The sequence below is a fragment of the Panthera pardus genome, unplaced genomic scaffold (assembly GCF_024362965.1).
Source record: "Panthera pardus isolate Hobbes unplaced genomic scaffold, ASM2436296v1 HiC_scaffold_22, whole genome shotgun sequence".
Classification (NCBI taxonomy): Eukaryota; Metazoa; Chordata; class Mammalia; order Carnivora; family Felidae; genus Panthera; species Panthera pardus.
Window position 1 is genome coordinate 37,483,599 of NW_026526788.1, and position 26,732 is coordinate 37,510,330.

The 26,732-nt window shown below is 50.6% G+C and overlaps 1 protein-coding gene across 4 annotated transcripts in view; it reads right to left on the reverse strand.

Moving 5' to 3' along the window:
* DLG5 (discs large MAGUK scaffold protein 5) overlaps positions 1-15,925 on the reverse strand; it is a 126,954-nt gene extending 111,029 nt beyond the window's left edge. For all 4 annotated transcript variants that reach the window (XM_053909623.1, XM_053909625.1, XM_053909622.1 and 1 more), the window contains exon 1: positions 15,498-15,925. In XM_053909623.1, the coding sequence (XP_053765598.1) occupies positions 15,498-15,801 (304 nt within the window). In that variant the 5' untranslated portion in view covers positions 15,802-15,925. The remainder of the gene's footprint in view (positions 1-15,497) is intronic.
* Positions 15,926-26,732: the final 10,807 nt, after the last annotated feature.

Genomic DNA, 26,732 nt, shown 5'->3' on the forward strand with positions numbered 1-26,732 from the left:
AGGGCAGATGCCACCCCACAGGGCACTGCAGTGAACCTAAACCTGTCCCCTCAGGGACCTGTGTGAGAAGCTGGGCGATCCCCACCCAGGAGGGGAACTGCAGGGCCATGGCTTTGTGGGAGCCCTGCCAGAGGTTTCAGGATGGCCACATCAGCAGGGTAACCTCCTGCACCCCCAACACTCTGCTTTGCACGGACAGCATCCAGCTTTCTAGTTGCTGCCAGCCTAAGAGGTGGAAAGGGACAGAGTTCACAGTGGATTCTTAACAAACCTGCCAGAACCACACTTGCTAAGAGAATAGCAAGAAAGGCATTTGCTACTGTGAGCGTCAACGGCGCTGAATGGAAACAAATGCTCATTAATAAAAATCTCCATGGGGAGACCTCACTGCCTTGAGCTGTCACAGACTGCCGAAGCACAAACATCACACACTGGCTTACAAAATGCTGTGGATTCGCCTGGTCTGCTCGGTTGGCAGAGGTTCCTCCCAAGGAAGCCAACTGTTCAGGAGTGGGCAGCAACAGAGCCGAGCTATCACGACACTCCACTTTTTTATCTGCAGTCACATGGTCCTACCACTGATGATGATTATGCACGGCTCCTCCCACATGTGACTCCCCATGTGATCTGACAGCACCTGAAGCAGTCTATACCTGTTCAATGAGTCTTGGCAAGGTCAAATCGCTCTAATTGCCAAACACTTATTCTGATCTCTGTGCTAACTTCATCACAGATCAGGAACCAAGAGTTTACAGACCGGCACTGGTCTGGAGACCACACCCTGAGTGTGGGATAGTGTGGGGAAACAAACCAAACCAACCTGCCCTGGAAGTCAGTTTAAGGTGGCACTTAAACAGCCATGGGACAGGGTCACTAATAACAACGTAAAGAACAGCTGCTGCTTACATAGGGCTGTGTGCCAGGCACTACTCTAAACAATTTACAAACAGTAAATCCTTTACTCCTTACTATACAAGGTACGATTTCTATCCTCATTTCACAGGTGAGAAAACTGAGGCACAGAGAGGGAAAGTGACTTGCCCAGAGTTTGAACCCAATACTTGGCTCAGATACAGGCTCTTAACCATTCTTCTGAACTAACTCCCAAAGGGACATGGCCTCCCCAACCTGTTCCCTCATTTGTCAGGTGGAATAAGCACCCCCCCCACAAGGGGCTGCTAATGAGATGAAATGAGACAATAAAAAATAACAGACAAAGCATCCTGTGCAATAGAAATGTGAACCATCTGCACAGCATACAACCACCTATGTGCACACTTTCGCACCAGCTCTCAGAAGAAGGCGGTGTCACGGACCCCATCAGACAGACAAGGATGAGGCCTGGAGAGGCTATGTGAACAGGCCAGGGGGCACAGCTAGAGACCAGTGGTCGCTCATTACCCTCAACCACCTCATTCCTTAATCACCCCTGTCTCCTCCCCAAAGGGCAGGCCAGCACATGAGACAGCAATCCCTACACTATTCACGAGCGGACTTCTAAATATCCCAGCCATTAACTCTCAGACTTGCACCTTAGGAAACATTTGACTTTTCAGTCCCGCTAACAGATCACAGAAAGCCAATCACACATCTCCAGGGATTCTGCAAAGGCTGCTGGGCCTATTCCCCTCACCCCATCCTCCTCTGGCAGTGCACCCTCCCACCCCAGCCCAACGCTACCCATTCCTCTCTCTCCAGCCCCGTGCTCAAGGCGTCTCATGGAGAACCGATCACAAGAAGAACGACTGGAAGCAGCAACCAGGCCTGCCTTGTGCCTCCCAGGGCCTGGTTGGCCTGGGCTCATCTTCCCAGTGCCTGCTAAGTGCACACCCCAAGCAGAAGCTCGGAATTCCCGTAAAGACCCACCATTCACAGAATGGATTCTCCTCCGAGTCTCCTGCCCCTGCCCCACGTCCTGCCTTCACGGGGCCCGCACGCCTCCTTGTGCCTCCCCAGCACCCATCCAGCCTGTCGGCCATCTGCCCACACCCAGCTCGCTGTACACTCCCCTCTCCTTGAGGCAGCCTCATCTGCTCTGGGGGATGTGCCCTGCTGGACGGCTGCTCCCTCACGCTGGGGCTCTCCAATGAGACACTAAACTCCTAGTGGGCAGGAACCATCTTCTTCGTCATTCTGAGGATCTTACAGCTTTTTACAAACAAAAACCCATGCCATTTGCTTGAAACCACCAAATGGAAGGTGAGGAACAGGAAGTCAATAAGCCGGGCTGATAACTTTCTGGCATTCCTAAAAGCTCCATGACAGAGCAACAGAGAAGAAAAACCTTCGATGAACGATAGGATATATACTGCAGCTAAAAGGAGTGTTTGGTACAAGTCTGTGGAGCCATTCATGGAGGATGCTAAGGGTTTTCTCACCTTTTCACACTCAGCACTTAGCAGAGCACTGATCAGGGACATGCTGCACGGATGATGGGTGGGCAGATAGATGGATGGACCCACTGGTAAAATCTGAGTCTGAATCTGGGCTCCACCCTAAAGCCAGGTGACCTCACACAAGACGACACTGTGGCCACGTCCAGTGAGTTTTCGCGAGAAGCCTTGAAATGAGGGGGGCTGACGGAAGAACAAGCTTACACGAAATTCCACAATCTGGCACAGAAAGTAAGGACAACTGTTCACTGCTTTGCTCCCTCCCGCTGGGTTCATAAAATGGGAGAGAAAATAGGACAGGATTTGATTTATAAAGGCAGTCCGCCATTTCGTATCAGAAATGAGCTGGGTGAACAGAAAGGCATATATACGTACTCACACACACATAGCCCCTAAATTCTAAGCTGCTTCAGGTTCAGCTGTATTTTTTTCCATAGAAAGACCCAGAACTAGCACATTTTAGTTTTATCTGCTTTCTTGCTTTTTCCTATATCCAGCTCCCACCAATGTTAGGCATGAAGGTAGGTCCCAACTCAGCGTCCACAGGTCTCTACCCTCTTATCTTTGTTGACAACTTTCTCCTCTGGGGCAAGAGGCTCGGTAGCGTCATTTTCCTGCTTGAACTCTGTCCTGTGACTAAGCAATAAGAAGCTACAGCACTAGAGGTTTTTGCTGTGTCACAAAAAGAATGAGGCAAGGAGTTATCTCCTGCCAATACCAAACCCATTCTCTGACTCAGCACTAAATTTAGATGTCATGCCCTATGTCTACATCCAGACAGTCCCCTGTGTGACAGGTGCTGAATGAATGAGTGTTGTGGCAAGAAGTGTCCAAGGCTCAGGACACAGACAACTCAATGGGGACCTGCACCGGATGGGCTGAAGTACACACAACAAATGCAGTCTTTATAAAGAAACTGACAAGGACTCCAAAGCCTGCCCAGCCTCGCAGCAGCTGGTGGCCCGGAGCAAAGCCAGCGAGCCTCTCTTGGCCCAGTCTGCCCATCTGTAGAACGTAAACATCAGTCGCACAGACTGGTAAAGGCTTTTCTCAATGGTCAGGAATGAGAAGCTAGAGCACAGCTCCGCGAACTGAGACACCTGCTTCTTGCTCTCCCTCGCTGGAAAGCCGGTGCTTGCAAAGCCAGGCCAGATCAGGAAAAACCAGCTAAGGTTCCCTCAACTCCGCACCCAGCCTATGGCTGACAGAGATGCCTTGGAAGGAGCCCCCACCTGGGAGGACATCTGGGTCCTGTGTTCAGCTCTGCCAGTGGCATGCTATACGATCCTGGTGGAGTCCCTTTGTGTCTATGGACTGCTGTTGGTCATTTACAAAATACGCTGTTTGGGCAAAGTAGTCTCCAAGACCTTCCCAACTGTGACATTCAACAATCATAAGCTGCTTAAGAAATACAAACAGAAAAAGAAAGTTCTGGTCAGGTAAGAAAAAAAGGCTACTCTGGGTAAGAATAGAGATTATCGGGAATATTGAAAAGGTCATTACAGGGATGCCCGGGTGGCTCAGTCGGTTAAGCATCCAACTCTTGATTTTGGCTCAGGTCACGATCTCACAGTTCATGAGATCGAGCCCACGTTGGGCTGTATGCTGACAGCAAGGGCCCTGCTTGGGATTCTCTCTCTCTCCCTCTCTCTCTTCCCCCCTCCAGCTCATGCTCGCTCACGTGCTCTCCCTTTCTTGAAATAAACGTTAAAAAAAAAAAAAAAGGTGATTATAACTTTTTAAAGCATGACTTCTTACATCACAATATAAAAATAAAATTTTCTTTCCAATTGTTCTTACATCACTCCCCATTGGCTGGACAGATTTTCACATGTGGACAGCAGACTCACAACGGTCAAATGATGTCTCAGAAGACTCATCTGGGGATCCCAGGCCATCCTAAGGAGTCAGACAGGTACCATCCAGACAAGCAACCTGAGGTTGACTCAGAAAGAGGCCTGAGAGACACATCACACCTAGAAAAACACTGTGGGCAGAGAGAACAAGCACTGGCTGCAGACGGCCACCAAGGCAGCAGCTCAGGGTTGTGGCTGATTACCTCGGAAGCTGCTCCTTCACACACAGGTGGTGGGCGCAGGGACTCCGCCTGCAGGCTGCATATCAGCAGGGGCTCATTCATGCACGCAGCAACAGTTCCCTTATGCAATGTAGGGGTAATGCCAGCTAGTGACAATATAAACGAACAAGCAAACAAAAGAATAAGAAGAATTTTTCAAAAACGGCACTCACTTCCCACTACAAGGGACCCCAACGGATGGGGGTTGCACTGTGCTCCTAACCACAGTACTGTCTTGGATAGCAGAGAGCGTGGTTTGTTGTTTTTTTTTGTTGTTGTTGTTTTTTATCAGCCGCATTGTGGTCATTTGTCATTTTTGAGAGCATGGTTCATCCCAAAAGGAAACCTACAAAGGTAAACAGAGGAAGCAGACAAAGACAAGAGTATCTCCCGGAAACATAGCTGTCACTGATGGCAGCCTCTGGGTCCCAGCTGTGACTCGCCAGCCCAGCTCAGCTGAGGCAAAGGAAGGTGGCTCTTCTCTTTCTCCACATGGGGAGCATCTTGAAACAAAAGCATCCCAACAAGTGGTTTTCAAGCTGTGTTCCGTGAACCCTGGAGAACCTCACGCACCTCTGCAGAGGGGCCTCGGGGAGGCCACAAGGAAAACCGGCACGCTCTAGGCCTCCACGCACACTCACCACTTTTGTCGTCACTTCGTCTGCTTTACACAGCTGGCTTTCACGTACAAGTCCACTCAATGAAAAGAGCCCTACAGCTTAAAATCAAAATTTAAGGGGCGCCTGGGTGGCTCCATCCGTTAAGCATCCAACTCTTGGTTTTGGCTCAGGTCATGATCTCACAGTTCCTGAGGTTCCACACTAACGGTGTGGAGCCTGCTTCATATTCTCTGTTTCCCTCTCTCTCAGCCCCTCCCCTGCTCGTTCTCTCTCTCTCTCTCAAAATAAATAAAACTTTTTTTAAAAATTTAAGTCATAATAAACATTTACACTTCCTATGTTTTCATTTAATTGTTTGTAACAGCCCCATGAGGAAACTGAGGTCAAAGAGCTTTATGGTTGGACTCCACAGCCCATTCTCTTAGTAACCACCCTGTGGTTACCCTATGTGGACTCTCCGGGAAGAGATCTAGAACAGTCGACGCCATGGCTGGATGGCACTGGCAGGCTCTTTCTTAAGCAAGAGACCAGAGGCAGGGAAGCTGCCGGGGATTATGGAAGAGACTCAGAAGGCAGACATCAACTAAATGCAACGTGTGAACCTTATTAAAATCCTCATTTGAACAAACCATCCATAAAAAGCCATCTCTCTTTTCTTTTAACGTTTATTTGAAAGAGAGCACAAGAGCGATAGAGCGAAAGAGTATGGGTGGGGGAGGGGAGGAGAGATAGCGGGAGAGAGAGAATCCCAAGCTGGCTCCACACTGTCAGAGCACAGCCCGATGTGGGGCTCGATCCCACGAACGCTGAGGTCGTGACATGAGCTGAAATCAAGAGTGGGATGCTCAACTGACTAAGCCACCTAGGCGCCCCAAAAAAGGCGTTTCTGAGACAAGGAAAACCGAGTATCAAGTGAGTAGGAGACGACATTGAATTATCATGAATATTGTTGGTTGTAAAAATGGTCTTCTGGTTATGTTTCTTTAAAAGGCCTTATTATCTGTTAGAGCATTTATAGGGAAGCGGTACACTGTCTAGAGCTTGTTTTACATTACTGAGGAAAGCAAAAGTTGTTGGGAGAGTGGAGCATGCTTTACATTACACACTCCGTCCCTGTGTGTGTTTGAAAGATGTGCAATATGGGGGCACCTGGATGGCTCAATCGGTTAAGTATCCGACTTCAGCTCAGGTCATGATTTCGCAGTCTGTGGGTTCAAGCCCCGTGTCAGGCTCTGTGCTGACAGCTCAGGGCCTGGAGCCTGCTTGGGATTCTGTGTCTCCCTCTCTCTCTGCCTCACACTCTGTCTCTCTCTCTCTCTTAAAAATAAAAAACTCTTAAAAAATTTAGAAAAAGAAAGATGTGTAATATAAAGTTTAAAAGGAAAGGAGGGAAGGGGGCAGGTCCCTCCTTAAGTCAAACTCAGTTCTCCTTCCCAATATCTTTAACCTGTCAGACCATGTTCAGCTCTCTGGTGTCCAGAAGAATCAGGTCTCACCACTGCCCTGTATCCATTTGAAAACAGGTATCCAAGCCCCTCTAAGTCTCCTTTCCTCCAAAATAAGCTACTCCCACAGTCTTGTGAAGCCAGTGGCAATGCATTCCTCCTCAAAATGTAGCCTCCATGGGGCGCCGGGGTGGCTCAGCTGGTTAAGTGTCTGACTTCGGCTCAGGTCATGATCTCATGGTTCATGGGTTCAAGCCCCGCCTTGGGGTTGTCAGTGAGGGGCCTGCTTGGGATTCTCTCTCTCTCCCTCTTTGCCCCTCCCCGACTCGTGCTTTCTCTCTTTCTCAAAAATAAAATAAATAAAATTTAAAAACAAATGTAGGCTCCAGGACCAAAGCAACCATGAAAGTATGTCCTGAGCAGCCCAAGGAGATGGGCCTCCTGGTCCGTGCACACTCTAGACTTCCCCTGACTCCAGGAAGGGCATGGGCCCTATGATACCTCCTGACTCCCAGCCCAGGTGGGACACTGGCTCTCCTCTCAAGGACAGGACTCTCCCAAGAGCAGCAGCAGCTCCAGTAGCTTGCCCTCACCTCACATAAATCGCCTCAGTCCTCACCAAAGCCCTGGGAAAATACTATTAGCCTTTTTACAGGTAAGGAGAAAGAAGACCCAGAGAGGGTAAGCAATTTGCTGAAGTCCCACAGCCTAAGATGGAAGAGCCAGGATTTAAATCCCAGTCTGTGGGAGGCCCCAAGACTGGTTCATGACACCCAGCCGTCTCCAGTCTTATGGCCTCCCTCCCTGGCCCCAAACCTACCACCGATGCTTGAGCCACCTGGCTCATTCCTCTGTGTCAATGGTCTTCCCAGAAATGACGTAGCACTCTTAGGGCAGAGACTATCTTCCTGCTCCCCAGTCCAGTACCAACGGTTAGCCAGTCCCAGACCTGCAGGTGTCACACCACCAGGACAGATCACACATGCTCACCAGGTGGCCCCGGAAACCCTGACTGGGGACCAAAGCCCAAGCCTACTCACTCAGACCCAAAGAAGACCACAAGACAGGGCGCCGGCCCAGCTCAGTCAGTGGAGCGTGTGACTCTTGATCTCGGGGTCATGAATTCAAGTCCCATGTTGTGTGTGGAGCCCATTGAAAAAAGTAAAATAAAATAAAAATATTCAAAATATTCAAAAATATTCAAAAATAGCATCTGGGTGGCTCAGTCGGTTAAGCGTCAGACTTTGGCTCAGGTCATGATCTCACGGTCCGTGAGTTCAAGCCCCGCGTTGGGCTCTGTGCTGTCAGTTCAGAGCCTGGAGCCTGCTTTGGATTCTGTGTCTCCCTCTCTCTCTGCCCCGCCCCCACTCATGTTCTGTCTCTCAAAAATGAATAGTCGTTAAAAAAAAAAAAAAAAAAACTAAAAAAAAAATATTTAAAATAAAACAGACCTAAAAAAACCCACAAGACGGGAGGCACCTGGCTGGCTCAACAGATGGAGCATGCGACGCTTGGCCTCAAGGTTGTGAGTTCAAGCCCCATATTGGGCATAGAACTTACTTAAAAAAAAAAAAAAAAAAAGACGACAATGACCACAAGAGGTTTCACCATCTGAAAGAACAGCCATCATGAAGTCAAACTTCATTCTTGTCGAGCTACACTGGAGAAATGGAGGCCCAGAGAGGTCAGGGTTCACACCACTTCAACATCTTCTGGTCCCAGATTCTACGGCATATCTAAGTTATCCACACATCCAAAAGATCTGGCCCCAGAATCGCACATGCCTACGTCAGCTGGTACTGGAGTTTAGGAGATGAGGAAGTTCAAGGTCCGGCACCCCAAGAGAGAGAGAACGGGGAGAAAGTTTGAAAAAAAAGATGGCGTACACTGATGTTCCAGCTCTGTGCACTAATGCTAAATGTTCCAGAAAGTACGCTTCTCAGAATTCTGATGTCGCAAGATGCTCAATGAAAAAAGATGTTGTGGTCAAATCCATTCGGGAAACACTGCATGGTGAACCCACTCCAGTGAAATCTCCAAGCACACTGGCCTATTAGGGCTCTCAAGAGGCTCCCAGTAAGGGAGCCTGTATGACCTGCTCAAACCAGCACCGCTCAAATGCTTTGACCACAGAACCCTCTCGTCAAGTAACACCACTAACATCCCACCAGGCCAGTGCTAAGAAGACGTTTCCTTGGGAAATGCTGACCTAGAAAGAAAATCTTGCTAGCCATTACCCTGGATCCAAGACTGAGAAACCAAACTAAACCAACCCAGAGTGGGGTAAGGAGAAAGTGTGCACAAAGCAGAAATAACAAACATACTTTAAGGCCTTTGGGGATGGAGATATTAGTACTGGAAGCGAGACGGAGATACGTGAACACCCTTCAGCTGCCAGATGTGAATGTTGCTGGGATTGTAGTTAACTTCTGGTCTCAAAAGTCAGACATAACTACTGAAACTGAAATCTTTCTTTAAAGTCCAAAGAAACTGTCCTGAACTTTCCAAAGTAGGCTGCAGGCAAAAATCTACAAGTTTTAGAAGAAAAAAGGAAAGAAAATGTTGGAACTTGGACTCCAACCAGGCCATTCATCCTTGAGTCAAGATGCTTGGACCTTATGGATTTCATAATTAAAACTCAAAGCAAACAGGACAGTTCCTCAAAAAAAAAAAAAAAAAAAACAACAACAACAACAATCAAATGTAGAATTACCAGTATATATATCCCCAAAAGACTGAAAGCAGGGACTCCAAGAGGTATTTGTACATCAACTTTGATAGCAGCTTTATTCACAAAGCCAAAGGGTGGAAGCAACTCAAATGTTCACCGACAGATGAATGGATAAATAAAATGTGGTCTATCCATGCAATGAAATATTATTCAGTCATACAAAGGAAGGAAATTCTGACATTTGCTACAACATCAGATGCTACAAAGTCAGATGTTTAACCAACTGGGCCACCCTCTGCGCAGACTGATAAGCAGCTCAGCCCTCTTGCTCTATGCCCAATTTTTCTGTGGCTCACGCCTTCCCAAGTTTACAGACTTATTGAAGAGCCTCCTTGTACTGGTCTGCAGAATATATAAGTGGCTGGAACAAGGTAGGGGGCAAAAAAACAAAGAAACCTAAGACAAACATTTCCCCTAGTCTGCTCACTTTTTCAGGAAATATAAAGCCAGAGCATCAAAAAAATCACTCAACCCTAACACTAAATCAGAAAATAGTAACCATGGTGCAGACCTAGAAGAAGCCTCAGAATCTAGTTTCCTAATCCAAGTTTCCTTGGACCTAATACCACCTTGGCAGTGCTGAGAATCCCACTGGACTGAGCAAGCCCTTACTTTGTCAATGCTAAACTTCTAGTTTGACTGCTACATTGGAAAAACCCCCAAGCACCAGGTGGCTAAGAAGCTCATCCAAGGTCAAGATGTCGCACAGTTAGAAGCAGATCCCCATCCAGGTCTCTTTCGAGGACACCAAGCTGATATTCAAATTCTGAGTGTGAAAAGGAAAGGTGTCTCCAATCCCTCAACAGCCAATGTGGGCACTCCACATGGCTCCTGGCAGCCAGCCCCACCGTGCTGATACCTGATGGGTAACCTTGGGAACTTCAGACATCAATGTCACACCACCTGCTTCCATCACAGCCGTACCGTGGGTGGTGACATCCGTGTGTGCATCTGGGACTCACTCTAGCCTTCCTACACTCCCACAACCTTCTGTCACCACGAAGTCACCACTTATAAACGCATTTCGGAAGAGAACCTGGACTTATGCAGGAGACACCATTCATTCAACACACAGCAGACTACTCATCCATTCAACAGAAATTTACTGAACACCTATCTTGGGCTAAGCTCTATTCTAGGCATCAGGAATACAACAGTGAATTCAGAGAGATTATATTCTACTCTTGATGACCCACAGCCACGGTAAACGCAGCTCTAGCACAGTTTACAAGGAGCTCTCAGAAAAATCAGGAGAATGCCAGGTTTCTGGTCCTAAGGCTGCTTCCAGGCTATACTGCTCGCCACAATAACAAAATAACTTCGTGCTACTGATTGTCAAATAGCATAGTGAAGCAGTTATTGTTTCCACTGTTTTGTAGAGTAGGAGATAAGCTGAACTGCTCTGCTCAAAGTCTAAAACTTAGTAAAAGATGGCCACCTTGCCCCACCCCACTCCAGTGATGACCTCTCCTGCGAGTTGCATCATCACACAAAGATGGGACCACCTATGGTGGATATTCATCTGATGTTTTAGCCGCACCAACATCCTCCCTTTGGAGAACCACTTCCCCCCAGTCGAAAGAACCATGATACTGTACGGGCTGCCAGTGACAGCATCCCATCACCCTACTCTATTCATTGTGTCAGCTGCTGAGCCAGTCTTAGTCCCCAGCCCTGGCCACAGTGACTGGGCCTGACATGGACAGAGACCCTAGTCCGGCCACGCAGAACCCTTCCATAAGATGTTCTGTCTGGGCTGATTAGATTGAGCTCCCTTTAGTCTCTGGCCAGGGGCCATCAAGATGAAATCCTTGGGGTCCTGAGACCATGCTCCAGGCCCACAGGAAAAGCATCACATTCGGGGATCAATCACCCCAAGGCTGGTTTCTCCCATCCATCCCAAGCTCTTGGAATACTATACAATAAATTTCTCTTTTCTGCTTACTTTCAAGTTCCTCCACCACTTCCTCTCAAATAACACAGTTAAAAGAACCAAAAGAAAATCTACAATGGTTGGAACTTTTACTTATGTCTCCGTCCCTGCTGACCCTCCAGGCTGGAGTAGATGAAGACGATGTAGCTGGTACCTGAAGAGAGCAGACAGAGAACAAAAGGCCCAGGAAATCTCTAATGAATAATAAACAATCCACACCTGACAAGTGGCAGTCACCAGCTCTCATCCTGCTGGAAAAGCCTGGCAAGTTAGTCCTTTAAAAAAAAAAAAAAAAAAAAAATTTCCTCCAGCTTTAACTTCCGACAAGTGCACAGTGTCTAAATTCGTAGTGCCATCCAAACCCTTCGCTCAGCCTAGCCATCGCAGTCCCTCTGGATCACCTTTGCACCCCTATCCACCCAGAGCCTGTGCCGCCCTCTGCTCAGGCTGGTCTCATTTCCACAATCTGAACCAGCACGTCCTCCTCCTTTGCCTCTGCACGTCCACACGGCCTCTCTGACACCCAGCTTGAGCCCCAGTCCCTCCTCGAAGGCCTTTGTCCAGCAGCCACCGCTGTCTCCAGTCTCTTGCCTCTGGGGAAGCCAAGTCAGCAGCTCGCTAGGATGCTTCAGAGAAGGCACATAGAGGGGATGAGAAGGAAACTTGCATCTCTGAGCACACAGGAGCAGCTACCAAGTTCTGCCACTTCTGTCCCATAAGAGACGCCTGGGGTGACGTGGTTTGAGAAGACCTTCACGTTTGGGTGGTACTTAGAGCCACTAGAGGTAGATGAGAGTATTCAGGGAAAGTATGTGCTAATCAGTGTTTTAAAAGGAAGAAAAAGCCTACCTGTGTCTATATCACTCAATTGATCTATCGCATAATGTCACTCTCCTGAGTGACCCATTCCCCCAACTAGATGGCAAGCTGCGGGCTGGAATTACATCCTACCCACCCCTGTCTCCATCTGCGGTGCAGCCCCACCTGGGGAAAGCACAGGACCAGGCACTTCCATCCTCCCCAATTACATTCCTCCCTCCCAGTGGCTGAGACAGGCAGCCTAGCACCCTTAGCCCCATCTCACAGATGAAGACATTGAGGCTTCCGGCCAGGAAAGGACCCTCACTCCAGGGACAGGCAGTCAAAGGTCTTCAAGCGAGAAAACCTAGGTGTCAGTAACTGAAGCAAAGAGAAACAAATGACAAAGGACCGAGCAGGTTCTGAATGACCAAACAAGATCCTGGTACACCTGCAGAAAAAACATGAGACACCTGAGCCATTCCAAGAACAAGAGTCCTCCCTCTTACTACCACTGCCAGCAGGGGCAAAGGTGATCACCTCTTCCTCACAGATCCATGTATTGGGACAGGAAAGGCTTCATAATTCCAGAGTTTCCGAATGTAGGAGATGGCCTGAAATTGTACTGAGGGGGCCTAATCAGGTGACAGGAAAAACACCCCAACATGGAACCAGGAGCACTGGGCTTAGTCTCAACTCAGCCTCCTTTCTGCCCCTTTCTGCAACTTCTGGCCTGTCCTCAAACCATAGAGATGTGAGTGCGGAACCCAGTGCAATGCAGATAAGGCACCACCACCCCCATCTCCCTGGGGTTGCTACAGAATTAAGTGAGACATGGAAGTATGCAGTGAGATTCGAAATGCTGAGCAGCAAGGTACCATCAACCCTGGAATAGGAATGTCCCTGCCCCCGAAATAAAACAACATGGTATGCTTGTTAGTCATCTTCATACCCCAGGCCTGAGCACGGTGGGTTATAAATGTCTGGGGCTCTGAGCATGAGCCCGTGGTTGGCTCATCTACCCAGGACCTCCCAGGCTAGTTTCACCCTGGGCTCCAGGCCCTTGTGGGGAGCTACCAGCCATCATTTGCCTGCAGTGGACCAAAATCCCAGCGCACAGGTGCCAGCCAGGGAATGGGCATTCTGGACCAGGGGCCCACAAAGCGTGCGGAAACCACCAGGAAAGTCCCTAACTGGATGATGGCAGCACCTGCAAAGAGACATGACAAACTGGCTGCCCCTTGATGCTGTGGATCCCTGGGAAGGCAGCTGGTTTGTCTCTCGGGCTCTCGCAAGGGCCTTGCACAGAGGCCGACTACAGGCAGAGCCATGGACCTGCGTGCCTACAGAAAGGTGCCTCCAGCCCTGTACTGAGCTTTGCCCCAGAAGAAGAGCTCGCTGGCTAAAAGAGAGGAAAAAAAAAGTTGGAAAACCAGTGCACAATAACTCATCCTTTACAAAGGTCCCAACGCTACTGTTTATTTGCACACCACATCACCCCTCCCCAGAAGCTCTATTTTGCCATACCAAATGCTGCCCTAATTTTTCTCTAAAGCGTTAACTAAAATGAACATAACTTTCCCCCCGACAACTATTTTCCTGAGGCTTGCATGACCCTCTGGAAAGCCACAGAATTCTGCTCTGTGGTAAAACTAGGGTCTTCAATCACTGCCCTCAGGAGGAAAACCCAAACCATAGTCCATCCCTTCCTCAGAGGTCAGGACCAGCTCCTACAACCTCAGCCCAAGCGAGGCCCCACCTCCTCTGCCAGGCACAGAGCAGGGGGAACTAACTAATGGCAATCCGTCCAACTATTCCAGAGATTAAAGCTAGCACTGATTCAAACACATCCCAGGGAGGACGTGGGTCTGCACTCTAACTTATGCACTTCCTTGACAAACTTTCTCCTTCAAAAATAGAAAGATGAAAGCAATTAAGGAAAAAAACAATTACCCCAGTGAGAGTTCCCTGTCTCTTTATCCTCATGGACACATGTGACAGCCCTCCTCAGCATCCTCCAAACCACCATCCCAGGAGACTGGGTTTGCCCAGCGACTCAAATACGACCAAAACTGGGGGGACAGAACGCAGGCTTGAGGGATATAAATGCTAGAGTCAGAAATCCCAAAGTGGAGACAGAGGACCACCGATGAAATGATGCGCACTGTGTGACCAGCAGTTTATTCCTTGTACATCAGTTTCCTCCACTACAAGATGTGAGGTTGAGATGGCCAATATACACTGCAGCTCTAACCAGGAACAGCTTATAAAATTACCCCCTTAATAAGTGAGGCTTTTAACAGCCAAATAAATGGGTTTCATCAGCCTCTGGCCTACAGTTACTCAGGGCTGCTTTGTCAGCCCTCTCCGTTCACTCTTAAAACAAGGACAAGACATAGAAAAGGTGGCATTTGCCACTTTCGGGCTCTGAATGAGTTCAACAAAACAATAGGTCATAATTGAAAACTCCTGGTGCCTAATACTCTGAGCATTTTAACCACTCCAAGCCAGAGTTTTCTCTCTGGCAAAGTAATAATAAGTAGACAGCTCACAGAATGGTAACAATAAATGTAATAAGGCAGAGTGCCTGCCACAACAGTAGGTGCCTAATAAATGCAGGTTCTCTTCCTTCCTCAGTGCTGTGCCTTTTTCCTCGAGCTTCTGTCTAAAAGGCTGGCTTTCCACATTCCCCAACCAGGCCAGGCCTATCATTTATCACAAACACCCAGTAGTACCCCCTCCCCCCCCCCCCCCCCCCCCACACACACACAGGAATACTCACAAATCCATCACCCAAGGGCACCAGCCACCAGCCTTCCCTCCTCAGGCAGCTCAGCACCGCCAGGGAGGGATCTGAGCCCCAGCAGCCACTACTAGGATTTTCCCATGGTGCAATGCAACTTCCCCAACTTTTCCAGGCCCACAGTTTCCAAAGAAACCTAGCAGGCATTGTGCATAATCAAGCACAAGTCTGGGCGAGCAAACAGACTGAGCTCTGGGCAAAGGGAGCAGAGAGAGCCAGAAAGTGAAACGGCACCAGTTATCATCAAACGAGGTGGCAGGGACCAGAATTCAGGAGGACCAGTCCTGGCCCAATTTCCATTCTTCTAGACCGTATCACCGATTAAAAGCTAGCAGAGACTCCAAAATGACTGGTGGATGATGAAGAGCCTTAGGAGAGACTGCCGGACATCCCTCCGAGGTCGCCCCGCGGCTGGACCTGCTGGCCTCAGGAGCACCCCGATGCCGTGGCACCCGGAGAGTCGAGGCCCACAGTGCCGGGCATTGTTCACAGCGACAGGCGGGGACTGAGGGAGGAGGTGCGAAGTAGAGGACCACGCAGGGCCCCCTCCCCAGACCCGCTAAGGGAGGGAAGGCTCCACCCGCGCGGCCGGCGCCAGGTGGATGAGTGGCCCTCGCGAGTTCCCCCGACTCAGAGCTGCAAAGAGAGATGGTGGAAAGCGGTCCGAGAGGCCGGGCCGCGGGGGTCTGCCACTCACCGGCGCCCTCGGAGGGCTGTGGCGGCCCGACGACGCCGTTCAGGTAGAGAATGGGCAGCAGGTGAGGCTGCGTCTTCTCCAGCGCCGCCCGCAGGTCCTGGAAGTGGTCCCGCTCCTTGGCCAGCAGCAGCTTGAGCAGCAGCTCCGCCTTGGCGCCTCCCGCCTCCTCGTCCAGCTGCCGCCGCTCGCCGGGGCTCAGCGCTCCCGCGGCCTCGAGCAGCCCGAGCACGGCCTCCACCTCGGTCATGGCCTGGGCCAGGCTCTGCTGACACTGGGCGAGCAGCTCCCGGCGCTGGGGCTCCATGGTGGCTGGCCGCCCCGCCCCGCCCCGCGGACGGCTCCGGCTCCCCGAGGCCGGCGGGCGGGCGGGCGCGCGCGGGCGGGCGGGCGGACGGCGGCGGCGAGTGGCCTCGGGCGGCGGGCGCTCGGTTGCAGCCCTAGCGCGCCCGGGGCCGCGGGGCCGCGGGGGCCATGGGCCGGAGCCTGGCGGGCTGGGGGCCCGGGCGGCGAGCAGCGCTCAGCAGCGGCCGCCTCCCGGGCTCAGGAGCGCAGCCATGTTGGCTGCGGCGGCGGCGGGACTGGAAGAGGAGGAGGAGGAGGAGACGGAGGAGGAGAAGGAGGAGGCGGAGGAGGGGACGGCGGCCGGGGCGCGCCCCGAGGCCGGGCTCCAGCCGGGCATGCTCCCCCGCCCCCTCCGCGCGCGCCGCCCGCCGCTCCCTCGCCGGCCCCGCGAGAGATCGCGCCCCGGCTCCGAGGCCCCCGCGCCGCCCCCCAAACTAGACCACAACTCCGCGGGGAAAGTCGCCGGCGCCGCGCTCGCCGGGCCCCCGACGGCTCGGGGCCGGCTCGGCGGCCGCCCCGGCCCGGCTCACCGGGGCCCCGCCGCCGCCGCCGCCCGGTCAGCCAAGGCCCGAGCCCCGCCGCCGCCGCCGCCGCCGCCTCCCGTCCCTCCGCCCTCTCCCCTCCCCCGCGGTCCCTCCGTGCGCCCGGGAGGCCGGCCCCGAAGGGATGGCGAAGGGGAGGGGAGGGGTCCCCGCCTCCCCGCCCCCGGCCCGCCCGGGAGGCGGGGACGCCGCGCTCGCCCGCTCGCTCTCCGGGGCCCCGAGGCCCGAGCGCAGCCGGGGTTGGGACTCGGAGTTAGAGAACCCGCTGGAAGTAGCAGGCTACCCCTACCCTCCTCGACCAGGCACACGGCCAGCCCCCAGGCTGTTGGAGCCGGCCTCAAACAAAACCCTGTCCCCAATCCAGGGTCTTCAACCTGAGAACTCCAAAATAAAGCTTGCAGACAAATGAGGGGGGTGGGGGGCCCCCCTGAATTTGGACGTCTCAAAATTAAGACCTCTTCTGAATATGTGAGATTTCCCCCACTCCCAGGAACCCCTAGATAATTTCCCAGTAGACTCCCCTGAGTCTCGTTTCATCAGGATGTTTCCCGTCACCCCTATTTGAGACGGGTTGATGGTCCCCGAGTCTTAGAGGGGTTTGGATTTTGGAGGAGGGGATGTGTTGCTAGATGAGGAAGGAGGGGGCTCTGTGGTGGAGCCCTTGGTGTTTTTCACACGAGAGGTGCACCCCCTAGATGTCACCCCGAGATTCTAGCGAGGCAAATCACCGGGTACAGAAACCTTGTAGCCTGACGCACTCAATGAGGATCTACAGTCCCACTCCGAGTCCAAGAACTCTTCTGCCTTCCTTTATAGGCTTTCACAGACACATACCACATACCCCCCAAATGCAGGAGGAGGTCCTTAAAGCTGGAATGCCAACTGTTGGCTCAGTAACCCCACAGCACTAGTGTAAAGTGGGATCCTGGGACCATTGCAAATGTCTGTGTTGGAGTGAATGAATCTCAATTACCAACGCCAGGGGCCAAGGGTGCTTTTCCTACTGACTGTCACTCCTACCCCAACCACTTCCTTTCCTCCCACCAAAAGCAAAATTTTCTTCAAATTCTGCCTCTTTAAGGGAGGAGTCACTTTTATTTAATGGAAACAAACTCTATATATACACAGTGGTTAGAATGAGCAGACCAGAATTTGCACTTCACTTTTGGATTTCCCTTTAAATAACTGTGCAGTGTGGGAGCAAATCAGTTACTCTGGATGATCTTACTTTCCTCCTCAGAAAAACAGGGTGGGAAGGGTGTTTTTAATCAGGGGTTATTGGCCTTGGGTTCATAAATAAGCTGGAGGGTGTCAGTGAAACTTTTGAAATTATCTGAACCTTTGTGTGCACATGTATGTATCTCTGGGACGGGGGTCCATAACTTTGATTAAATTCTTTGAGACCTCCGTGACCAAAAATGGCAGAACTAAACTCTTAAGAAGCCTCCCTGCTCAGATACTCTGAGCTTCGATAGCCAAGCAAGGTTCTAGGGTAGCAGAAGCCTGGTTATTGCACACCACCAGGGTCTAGACAGGCTCCCTAACTGTCCCTTCACCCCTGCCCCTGAGAGATGGTTCCCTCTTCTGGCCACCACCTCCTCCACAGCAACTGCAGAAACTAAATTATCCGCAAAGGCATCCTTCAGGACACACCTGAAGGATGGACCCTTTGTTCTTAGAAATCTAGGGGGTGGAGGGGTAGACGAAGGGGAGAGGAGGAGAAGCTGGAGACTAATTTGGCTTATGGTTGGAACCATGTAGGAGTAAGTCCTGATCCAAAGGGTGCCTGAGACAGCAGGGAGACCCAGTCTCCCAGTGCCCCCTAAAAGGGATGCAATGAGGAAGCTCATTTGCTAAGAGCATTATTTCCCAGTGATAGACACTACTTTCAGCAAACCCTTTATTGGAAACTACAGCATTGTATGCAATACATAAATCCCTGGGAGGAAATAGTTTACTTTACAAACACATTTAACTTTAGCATTTCTTTAACCAATGCCTTTGTACTTCTGTAGCATTTTATACCCTTTAGGGCACGTTCTCACACACTATTTCTTCTGTGCCCTCTTCTGGGTTGAATTGTATCCTGCTAAGAGATATGTTCACACCCTAACTCTCAGTACCTATGAACATGACCTTATTTGAAAATAAGGCCTTTGTGGAGGTAGTCAAGTTCAAATAAGGCCACATAGGATTAGGGTGGGCTCTAATCCGAAGGCTGGTGTTCTTATAAGAAGGAAATTTGGACACAGACACACACACAGACACACACAGACACACACAGACACACACACACACGAGAATACTATGTATTCTGTCTCCAAGAAGATGGAAGCAGAGGTTGGAGTGATGGGTCCACCAGCCAAGGAACACCAAGGATTGCCAGAAGCTAGTAAAGAGGCCTGGAATGGATTCTGCCTCAGAACCCTCAGAAGAAACCGGCCCTGTGAAGCTTGATTTCGGACTTCTGGACTCCAAAACTGTGAATTACTAAATTTCTGTTGTTTTAAGCCCTGCAGTTTATGGTAACTTGTTCTGGCAACCCCAGGAAACTAACACAGTTCCATCACGATGGGGGAGGTTGGAAGGACAAGGCTGAGCATCCCCATTTTACAAGTCACCCTGTCACCTATTACTGCCTAGGAATTTCTCTGTAGATGGACCCATTTTTCCTTCTTTCTTCTGATCTTAGAAACAGAGGGCTCCCTCCTCCTTGGAAACAGCCCTTTCTTTCATGCTCTGGGTACAATCTCCACACTCTCAACACACATGTGTGCTCACGGTCTCCCTCTGCTCTGACGCAGGTCTCCCCATTCTCAGAGGCCCCCTTTGCCTCTCTACTGTCCTCAGGAGACACAGAGACCTCCACAAGCTCATCGACCACTCACTACTTAGTTGGTGCTTTGCAATCCGCCTTCCGAGCGCAGCCCCCCACAGAAAACTGCTCTCTCCCGGCAGGCATTCACGTCCTGGTGCCACCCAGGCCCTTCCTTCACACCTCCTGCAGTGTCCACTCTGCTCTGCTTCACCCCACTCTGAGAACTTGTTGCCCCCACCCCTCCCACCCCCACTGGCTCTTTTCTCCCCACGGCTGACCACCTTCTTTCCTCTCGTCTCCCGAGCTCCTTCCCTCCTAAAGGGAAATCACTCAGAAATATGCACTGAGATCCCACTACACTCGCTGGCTATGTATCCCTGGGCTAGCTACTTAAATTTCCTGAGCCTCAATTTCTGCGTTTCTAAATTGGTAAGAAACATCACCCTTTGGCAGGGCTAGGAGGATTCAGAGATAGGGCTGATACAAAGCCCTAGCACAATGCTCGGTGTCTGGTGGACATAGAACCTTCCTGGTGTAGCACTTGAACAGGCAACTCCGCAGTCAGAAGGCCTGATTTAAATATTAGCCTTGCAACTTATTAGCTGGGTGCTGTTGGATAAACCTCTCTCTGCACACACTCAGTTTCCTCATCTTTAATATGGGGGTATCAATAACAGTGAGTGCTCATTCAATAGTAGATGTCACCGTGCTTTTGGCTTCCACTCTCTCTTAGGTCTGAAAGACTCTCCAAGGCACGTAGAGACAGGTTTGAAGCAGATGTTTCCAGATTCCTGAAGGAAGGTTGTGGCCTCCGGCTTAAAGACTTCCACTTGACTTGTATTCAGCTGGAAAGGGCAGGGGCCCCTTCTACCTTGTTCTCTGCTTTACTGTCCTAACACGGTGCCCGGCATGTGTTAGGTGCTCAATAGATCTTTTTTAATTAATCGGTGAACATATGAATGAATAAACAACTAAAGAGTTTTGCGTTGAGGCCACATTTCAAAAATAATTTCTGCCGCAAACAGAAAGATGGGAAGGAGAGTGCCTTAAATAGGAGCAGCTTCGGAAGCAAAGCCAGATATCCCCGGAAGTGGGCAGCAGCTTGAGTGGGTACAGGTGCCTGAACTCCGCCCACTTCTGGAGCCCTCCTACCCCATGGATGCTGAGCCCCTCCCACCCGCTGCTGTCTGCCCCCCTCCCCCCCCCACCCCCCCACCCCCCCCACCCCCCCACCCCCCCCCACCCCCCCCCACCCCCCCCCACCCCCCTTCCAGCTCCACCCACCAGACCCTGAAGAAGAAGATGCCCTAGCTAACGTAGTCTTGAAGGCAAGGCTCCCCTTCAGGACTGCAAACTAAGTCCTGCCCCGAGGGTGTTAACCCTTCAATTCAGAGCCAGTTCTTCACATTTCAACTCAGATGTTATTTACTTTAAGAAGCCAGACATGCCTCACCAACCTCCTCTCAAAAGGTGTCTCTGATCTGTGGTCTCATCTGCAACTTTTTACCTCCCCTTATTAACATTTATGGGTGTGTATTAAACTTTATCAGTTTACTTACCTGTATATATCTGCGGTAGATAGGCAGAATGGCCCCCCTAACGCGTCCACGTCTAGTCCCCAGGGCCTGTGAACATGAAGTATGTTACAAGGCTAAAGGGTCTGTGCAGATGTGATCGAATTTACAGACTTTAAGATGAGGAGAGCTGCCTGGATTATTCAGGTGGGTCCAGTCTCATCACATGAGCCCTTAAAAGCAAAGAATCTTCTCAGGCTGGAGGCAGTAGAAGGGGAAGTCCAAGAGATTCCAAGCACAAGAAGGACTTGACTTGCCGTTGCTGGCCCTGAGATGTAAGGTCCCAGTGCAAAGACCCAGGATGGGCTGTTAAAAGCAAAGGAAGGTCCCCAGATGACAGTCAGCAAGCAAACAGGCTCCCTGTTAGGGTCCAGCTGGCTGACACCTTGATTTTTAGGCTTGTGAGACCCTGAGAGTAGAAAACAGTTGAGCCCACTTGGACCTATGGCCTCCAGAGTTAGGAGATCATAAATGTAGGTTGTTTTAAATCCCTACATTTGAGGTAAGTTTGTTATGGCAGCAACAGAAAACTGACAATCCTCAAAGACTCTGAGCTCTGCGGACCCAGGAACAATATCTTCTTGTTCACTGCTGAACCCCCAGGACTTACTTGGTGCCTGCTGTTTAGTACGCACTCAAAACAAACCCTCTTGTATGTATGAGTGAATGGGAACCTACTCTTCCAGCAGGACTTGGTTTGGGGGTAATTATTTATGGCATCTTTAAGATTTTTTTCCCCCAATGTTTATTTATTTTTGAGAGAGAGAGTGACAGCGCAAGTGGGGGAGGGGCAGAGAGAGAGGGAGACACAGAATCCCAAGCAGGCTTCAAGGTCCATGCTGTCAGTGCGAACCCACCAACCATGAGATCATGACCCGAGCCGAGGTCGGACGCTTAACTGACTGAGCCACTCAGGCACCCCTGTTTATGCCATCTTTTAAAAACAAAATCCAGGGGCGCCTGGGTGGCGCAGTCGGTTGAGCGTCCGACTTCAGCCAGGTCACGATCTCGTGGTCCGTGAGTTCGAGCCCCGCGTCGGGCTCTGGGCTGATGGCTCGGAGCCTGGAGCCTGTTTCCGATTCTGTGTCTCCCTCTCTCACTGCCCCTCCCCCGTTCATGCTCTGTCTCTCTCTGTCCCAAAAAAATAAATAAAAAACGTTGAAAAAAAAAAATTTAAAAAAATAAAAATAAAAATAAAAAATAAAAACAAAATCCAGGAGCACCTGGGTGGCTCAGTCGGTTGAGCATCCAATTCTTGATTTTGGCTCAGGTCATGATCTCAAGGTTCGTGGGTTCAAGGCCCACATCAGGCTCCCATGCTGAGAATGGGGAGCCTGCCTGGAATTCTCTCTCTGTCCCTTGCTCTTTGCCCCTCCCCCGCTTGCACGTGTGTGTGTGTGTGTGTGTGTGTGTGTGTGTGTGCGCGCGCGCGCGTGCGCTCTCAAATTAAATAAATTTTTTAAAAATTTTTAATGAAAAAAAAATTTTTTAATGAAAACAAGATTCAGTTCCCCACCAACAATTGGAGAGGAGGCTTTCAAATGAAGAAACCTAGAAGCTTCGTCTGCAGGCTGAGTGAGCTGGGGCCCCAGAGGCTTCTGACCCTGAATTTTATGTTCTAATAGATAAGCAACAGCTGTTCCCTGGAGAAACGGAGACTGATGCTTTGCTCCACGTGCCCAGCTCCTTTGACAGGAAACGAGGCTGCACGCGAGACAGTGTGTGCGCATGTGTGCACAGCAAGAATGTGAGGGCAGTGCGGGACTGTTGTGGTGTGAGTGCGGGTGTCTGGGAGTACAAACTGCACCAGGATGAACACCTGGATGTGTGTGACTAGAGAAGTAACCCTTTCTAGAGTAGTTTCTCTGCCCGCCCCCCCCGAAATTGCAGGTGGCCCTACATCCGAGGTGTGACATTTAGATTTCCTTGAAGAGTTCTTGAAGAGAATGAACTTCCCCAGGATGCTGAAAATGGAATTCTATTTATAATGATGCTGTGTTTCACACAACTTTTTTAGGAATACTATGGCAATGAAATGGACTATATACCTGTTAAGAAAAAAATTAGCTTAAGCTAGGCTCTTGGTAGCTTCTCAAATCATGAAGACATTTTTCTTCCAGATGGCTTTCGTTCTTAGTTCAGGAATAGCCTAGGGGCAAATTTCCTGCAATTTTAAAGCAGGAAATCTGGGAGAGTCTCATTTAATAATGAGTCTTGTCCAGGGTACCTGAGACCAGGCAAAATTCTGAGATCAGAGATTCAAAGCATGTGAGAACCTTAGAAAGAAGTAATTAATGATTAACAATTAAATAAATAATTAGCAACTATTTATTGAGTGCTCACTGTGTGCCATGCCCTAGGCTAAGGCCCTAAGGCTACCCACCTCATTTTGCAAATAAAGAGCCAGGAAGTTGCTTGCCCTAAACTACACTGTCAGAACTGGGGCAAAGATTCCAGCTCATCACCTAACTCCATCGCTCTTTCTGCACTCGTCCACGCCCTCCCTGGAGCCTTCCACTCCAGTTTTTTAGTCCCTCTGCATACCTACACAGTTTGTGTGCAGCAACCCTGTAAGGCTCATGCCCCAGCTCCTCACCCTTCATCCCTCCCATGCATTAAAACACTTCCCGGGTGTGTCCCTTCTACAGAAACCAGCTTAAAGCCACATTTGGAAAGGTTCTGATATCATGTGATAGCATCTTCCTTTGGTTACTTCTCCCAAAGGATGGTCAGTTTAACAATGTTGCTGAGCCTCGGGTATGAGCAGTCACCTTCATGAACCTTAGCTCAGTGGGTCCGGACTGGCTGCCTAGTCTCCCATCCGTGCTTCGACAACTGCAGGATTCCCCTCTTCAGAACACTGCTACCTCTTCCCTTCCTCAAGAGTCTTCACTAGCTCCCCATGGCCTACAGGACCAAGTGTACCTCCTTAGCTGGACGTCCAAGGCTCCTAATTTCCTCTATCATCACAGACCCACCCCTACCCCCCAATGTTCCAGTGACTGACCCTCTCTGCTCTCGCCTTGGAGCCCACTCCTCCTGGCTCCTCTTTACGCGTCCAAACCCCTTCCATCCCTTAGGACCAGGAAAGCTTCCTGCTGACCCCCGCTCCCCCTCCCCAGAAGTCCAGAGGTGCTTATGCCTTGAACCACTTCTCCCCCAGTGGCCATTATCCACTGCCTTGCATTGTTTATGTTTTCCCCGGGGTAAGTTCCACCACCCTGAACACACTGGGACAGGGAACTTGCACTGTTACTCTTTTCAGAGCCCTTCACAGTATGGCCTATGCAGGTAGAGGTCTGCAGCAGACACTTCAGAGGAGCTGAGGATTGGGGCACCTCGTGGCTCAGTCGGTTAAGCGTCAACTTCAGCTCAGGTCATGATCTCACAGTTTGTGAGTTTGAGCCCCACATCGGGCTCTGTGCTGACAGCTCAGAGCGTGGATCCTGCTTCCAATTCTGTGTCCCCCTCTTTCTGCCCCTCCTCCACTTGTGCTCTGTCTCTCAAAAATAAATAAATATTAAAAAAAAAAAAAAGTCTTTCCCAGAAAGACATAAGGATTAAAAGAACCTAAACAAGGGAAAGCAGGGCAAGCACATTTTTATCTTTTAGATCTCAGGGTTTTTTTTAAGTTTATTTCTTTTTTGAGAGAGAGGGAGCAGGGGAAGGGTCGGGGGCGGTGGGGAGGGACAGAGGATCCAAACAGGGCTCTGCACTGACAGCAGAGAGCCCGACAAGAGGCTCGAACCCACGAACTGTGAGATCATGACCTGAGAGCCAAAGTCAGATGCTCAACCAACAGAGTCACCCAGGAACCCCTTAGATCGCATTTTAAAGGTCACTTCTGCAGAAGCCTACCTAGTCCCAGCATCTCCCCAAGTTATCAAAATGGGGTTCTATCCCCTTTGAGCAGCAATTTCCCTTCCTGGCACTCCTCACAATTTACATCATTTCTTATGTGACTCCGTGCTTAGCGACCGCCTCCCACTGGACTATAAGCTCCACGGAACACCTGTCTGGCTCACCTGTGTATCCCCAGCATCCAGTCTGATGCATGATAGAGGCTCAGAACTGTGTGTAGGAAGAACAAATTAGAGAAGGTGAGGATATTACCTGCTTCTGGTGCCCGGAATTGCACTCAGGAACTCCCTAGGGGGCACTTCTGTCTCCCTAGTCTAGACCAGAGATTCTAGTCTGAGGATCAGGGTCTCTGGGGTTACTACAGCCCCAGCCACAGAAGACATTATGACAGTTCTCCTTTCCTGAGTGCCGAGTACATGCCCTGCACTGTACTGAATGTCTCCCCGCCAGCCCCCAATCCCTGTCCACTACACCCACAGGCAGTACTGGACCACGATCAGCTCCATTCTACAGGTGTGGTGCCTGAGTCTCGCTTCCTACCCTTCCCAGCTCTACTAGCTGTGTGCATGTGCCTCTCATCTGGTAGGGCAAAGAATCTCTACTGCCAGGGAACAGCCGAGAAATCTCAGAAGAGCTTTTGAAAATGCACCAGAAACTACCCCTGCCTTCAAAGGAATGAAACCCCACTGCCAGAGAACAGGCTAGAAAGCAACAGCTGTCCTGCCGTGCAGACATATGTACATCAAATGCGAATGGACCCACGAGCCTGGCGAACTCTCTCTCGGAGGTGGTGAGAATGAACCAAAGCCAGAAACTGCGTGCTAGGAGGGACGGTGCAGCTTGGGAACTCTGGTTTGGGTAAATCAGAAACCCACTTGGGCACACCAGTCCTTTTAGGGCATTCACAATCCTTTCACGCATTCTCTCCATTGTCTCTCCTTCCGCCACGTGGCAGTTAACAGTGCCTCTGCTCCACATGGAGGCTCAGAGAAGTCAGCCTGCTCAGGATCACAATGGGAGAACGCGACAGAATCAGGGTTAGCACTGATGGCATTAGGAACAACTCCCCGTGCTGCCGTCAGGGCGAACCTCCTCGTTGCAGAAGCAGCAGCTAAAGAAACAGCTGCCCGATGGAACGCTGGCCTCCAGTTTCCAGCCAGGAAGCATCCAGCTCTGTGCAGCCTTCCTGGGGTTGTTCCCTGGGGTGAAAGTCCCTCCATGGGAGGCCTCATTAGGCATGCACACCCAGGCATTTCTGCATCTGCAGCAGCAGGGCCAAAGCAGAGGTGTCTGCTGGAGTGCAAAGCCAGGATGACCTCTAAGAGACTGAATATGCAAATGGACAATGGCCAGGGGCACCTGGGTGACTCAGTCGGTTGACTACGGTTCAGGTCAGGATCTCACAGCTCGTGAGTTCCAGCCCCGCATCTGGCCCTGTGTTGACAGCTCAGAGCCTGGATCCTGCTTCAGATTCTCTCTCTCTCTCTCTCTCTCTCTCTCTCTCTCTCTCTTTCTCTCTTCCCTTCCCCCGCTCGCGCTCTGTCTCTCAAAAATAATAACCATTAAAAACTTAAACGAACAGGGGCGCCTCGGTGGCTCAGTCGGTTAAGCGGCCGACTTCGGCTCAGGTCATGATCTCGCGGTCCGTGGGTTCGAGCCCCGCGTCGGGCTCTGTGCTGACAGCTCAGAGCCTGGAGCCTGTTTCAGATTCTGTGTCTCCCTCTCTCTGACCCTCCCCTGCTCATGCTCTGTTTCTCTCTGTCTCAAAAATAAATAAACATTAAAAAAAAATTAAACGAACAAACAAAAAAACACAAATGGACAACGGCCAGACCATACATAAAAATAGAACTCTGACCCTCAATCTGAAGCAACCAGTTTGAACAGCCACCTCACTGCCTGAAGCAACACATAGGCCCCAAACAGCCAGAACTTCAGAAATGACAGCTTCCCTAATTCCTGCCTCCGCTTCAGTTTAGGACCAACTGGAGAAAGCCAAATGTGCTCCCCTAGCCAGTCCTACAGGGTGCTCCACTTCTAGGTAATCTGCCCCTAGCTTCCCCTTGCCAAGCCTCCAATCTGGTAGTACCTGAAGTCT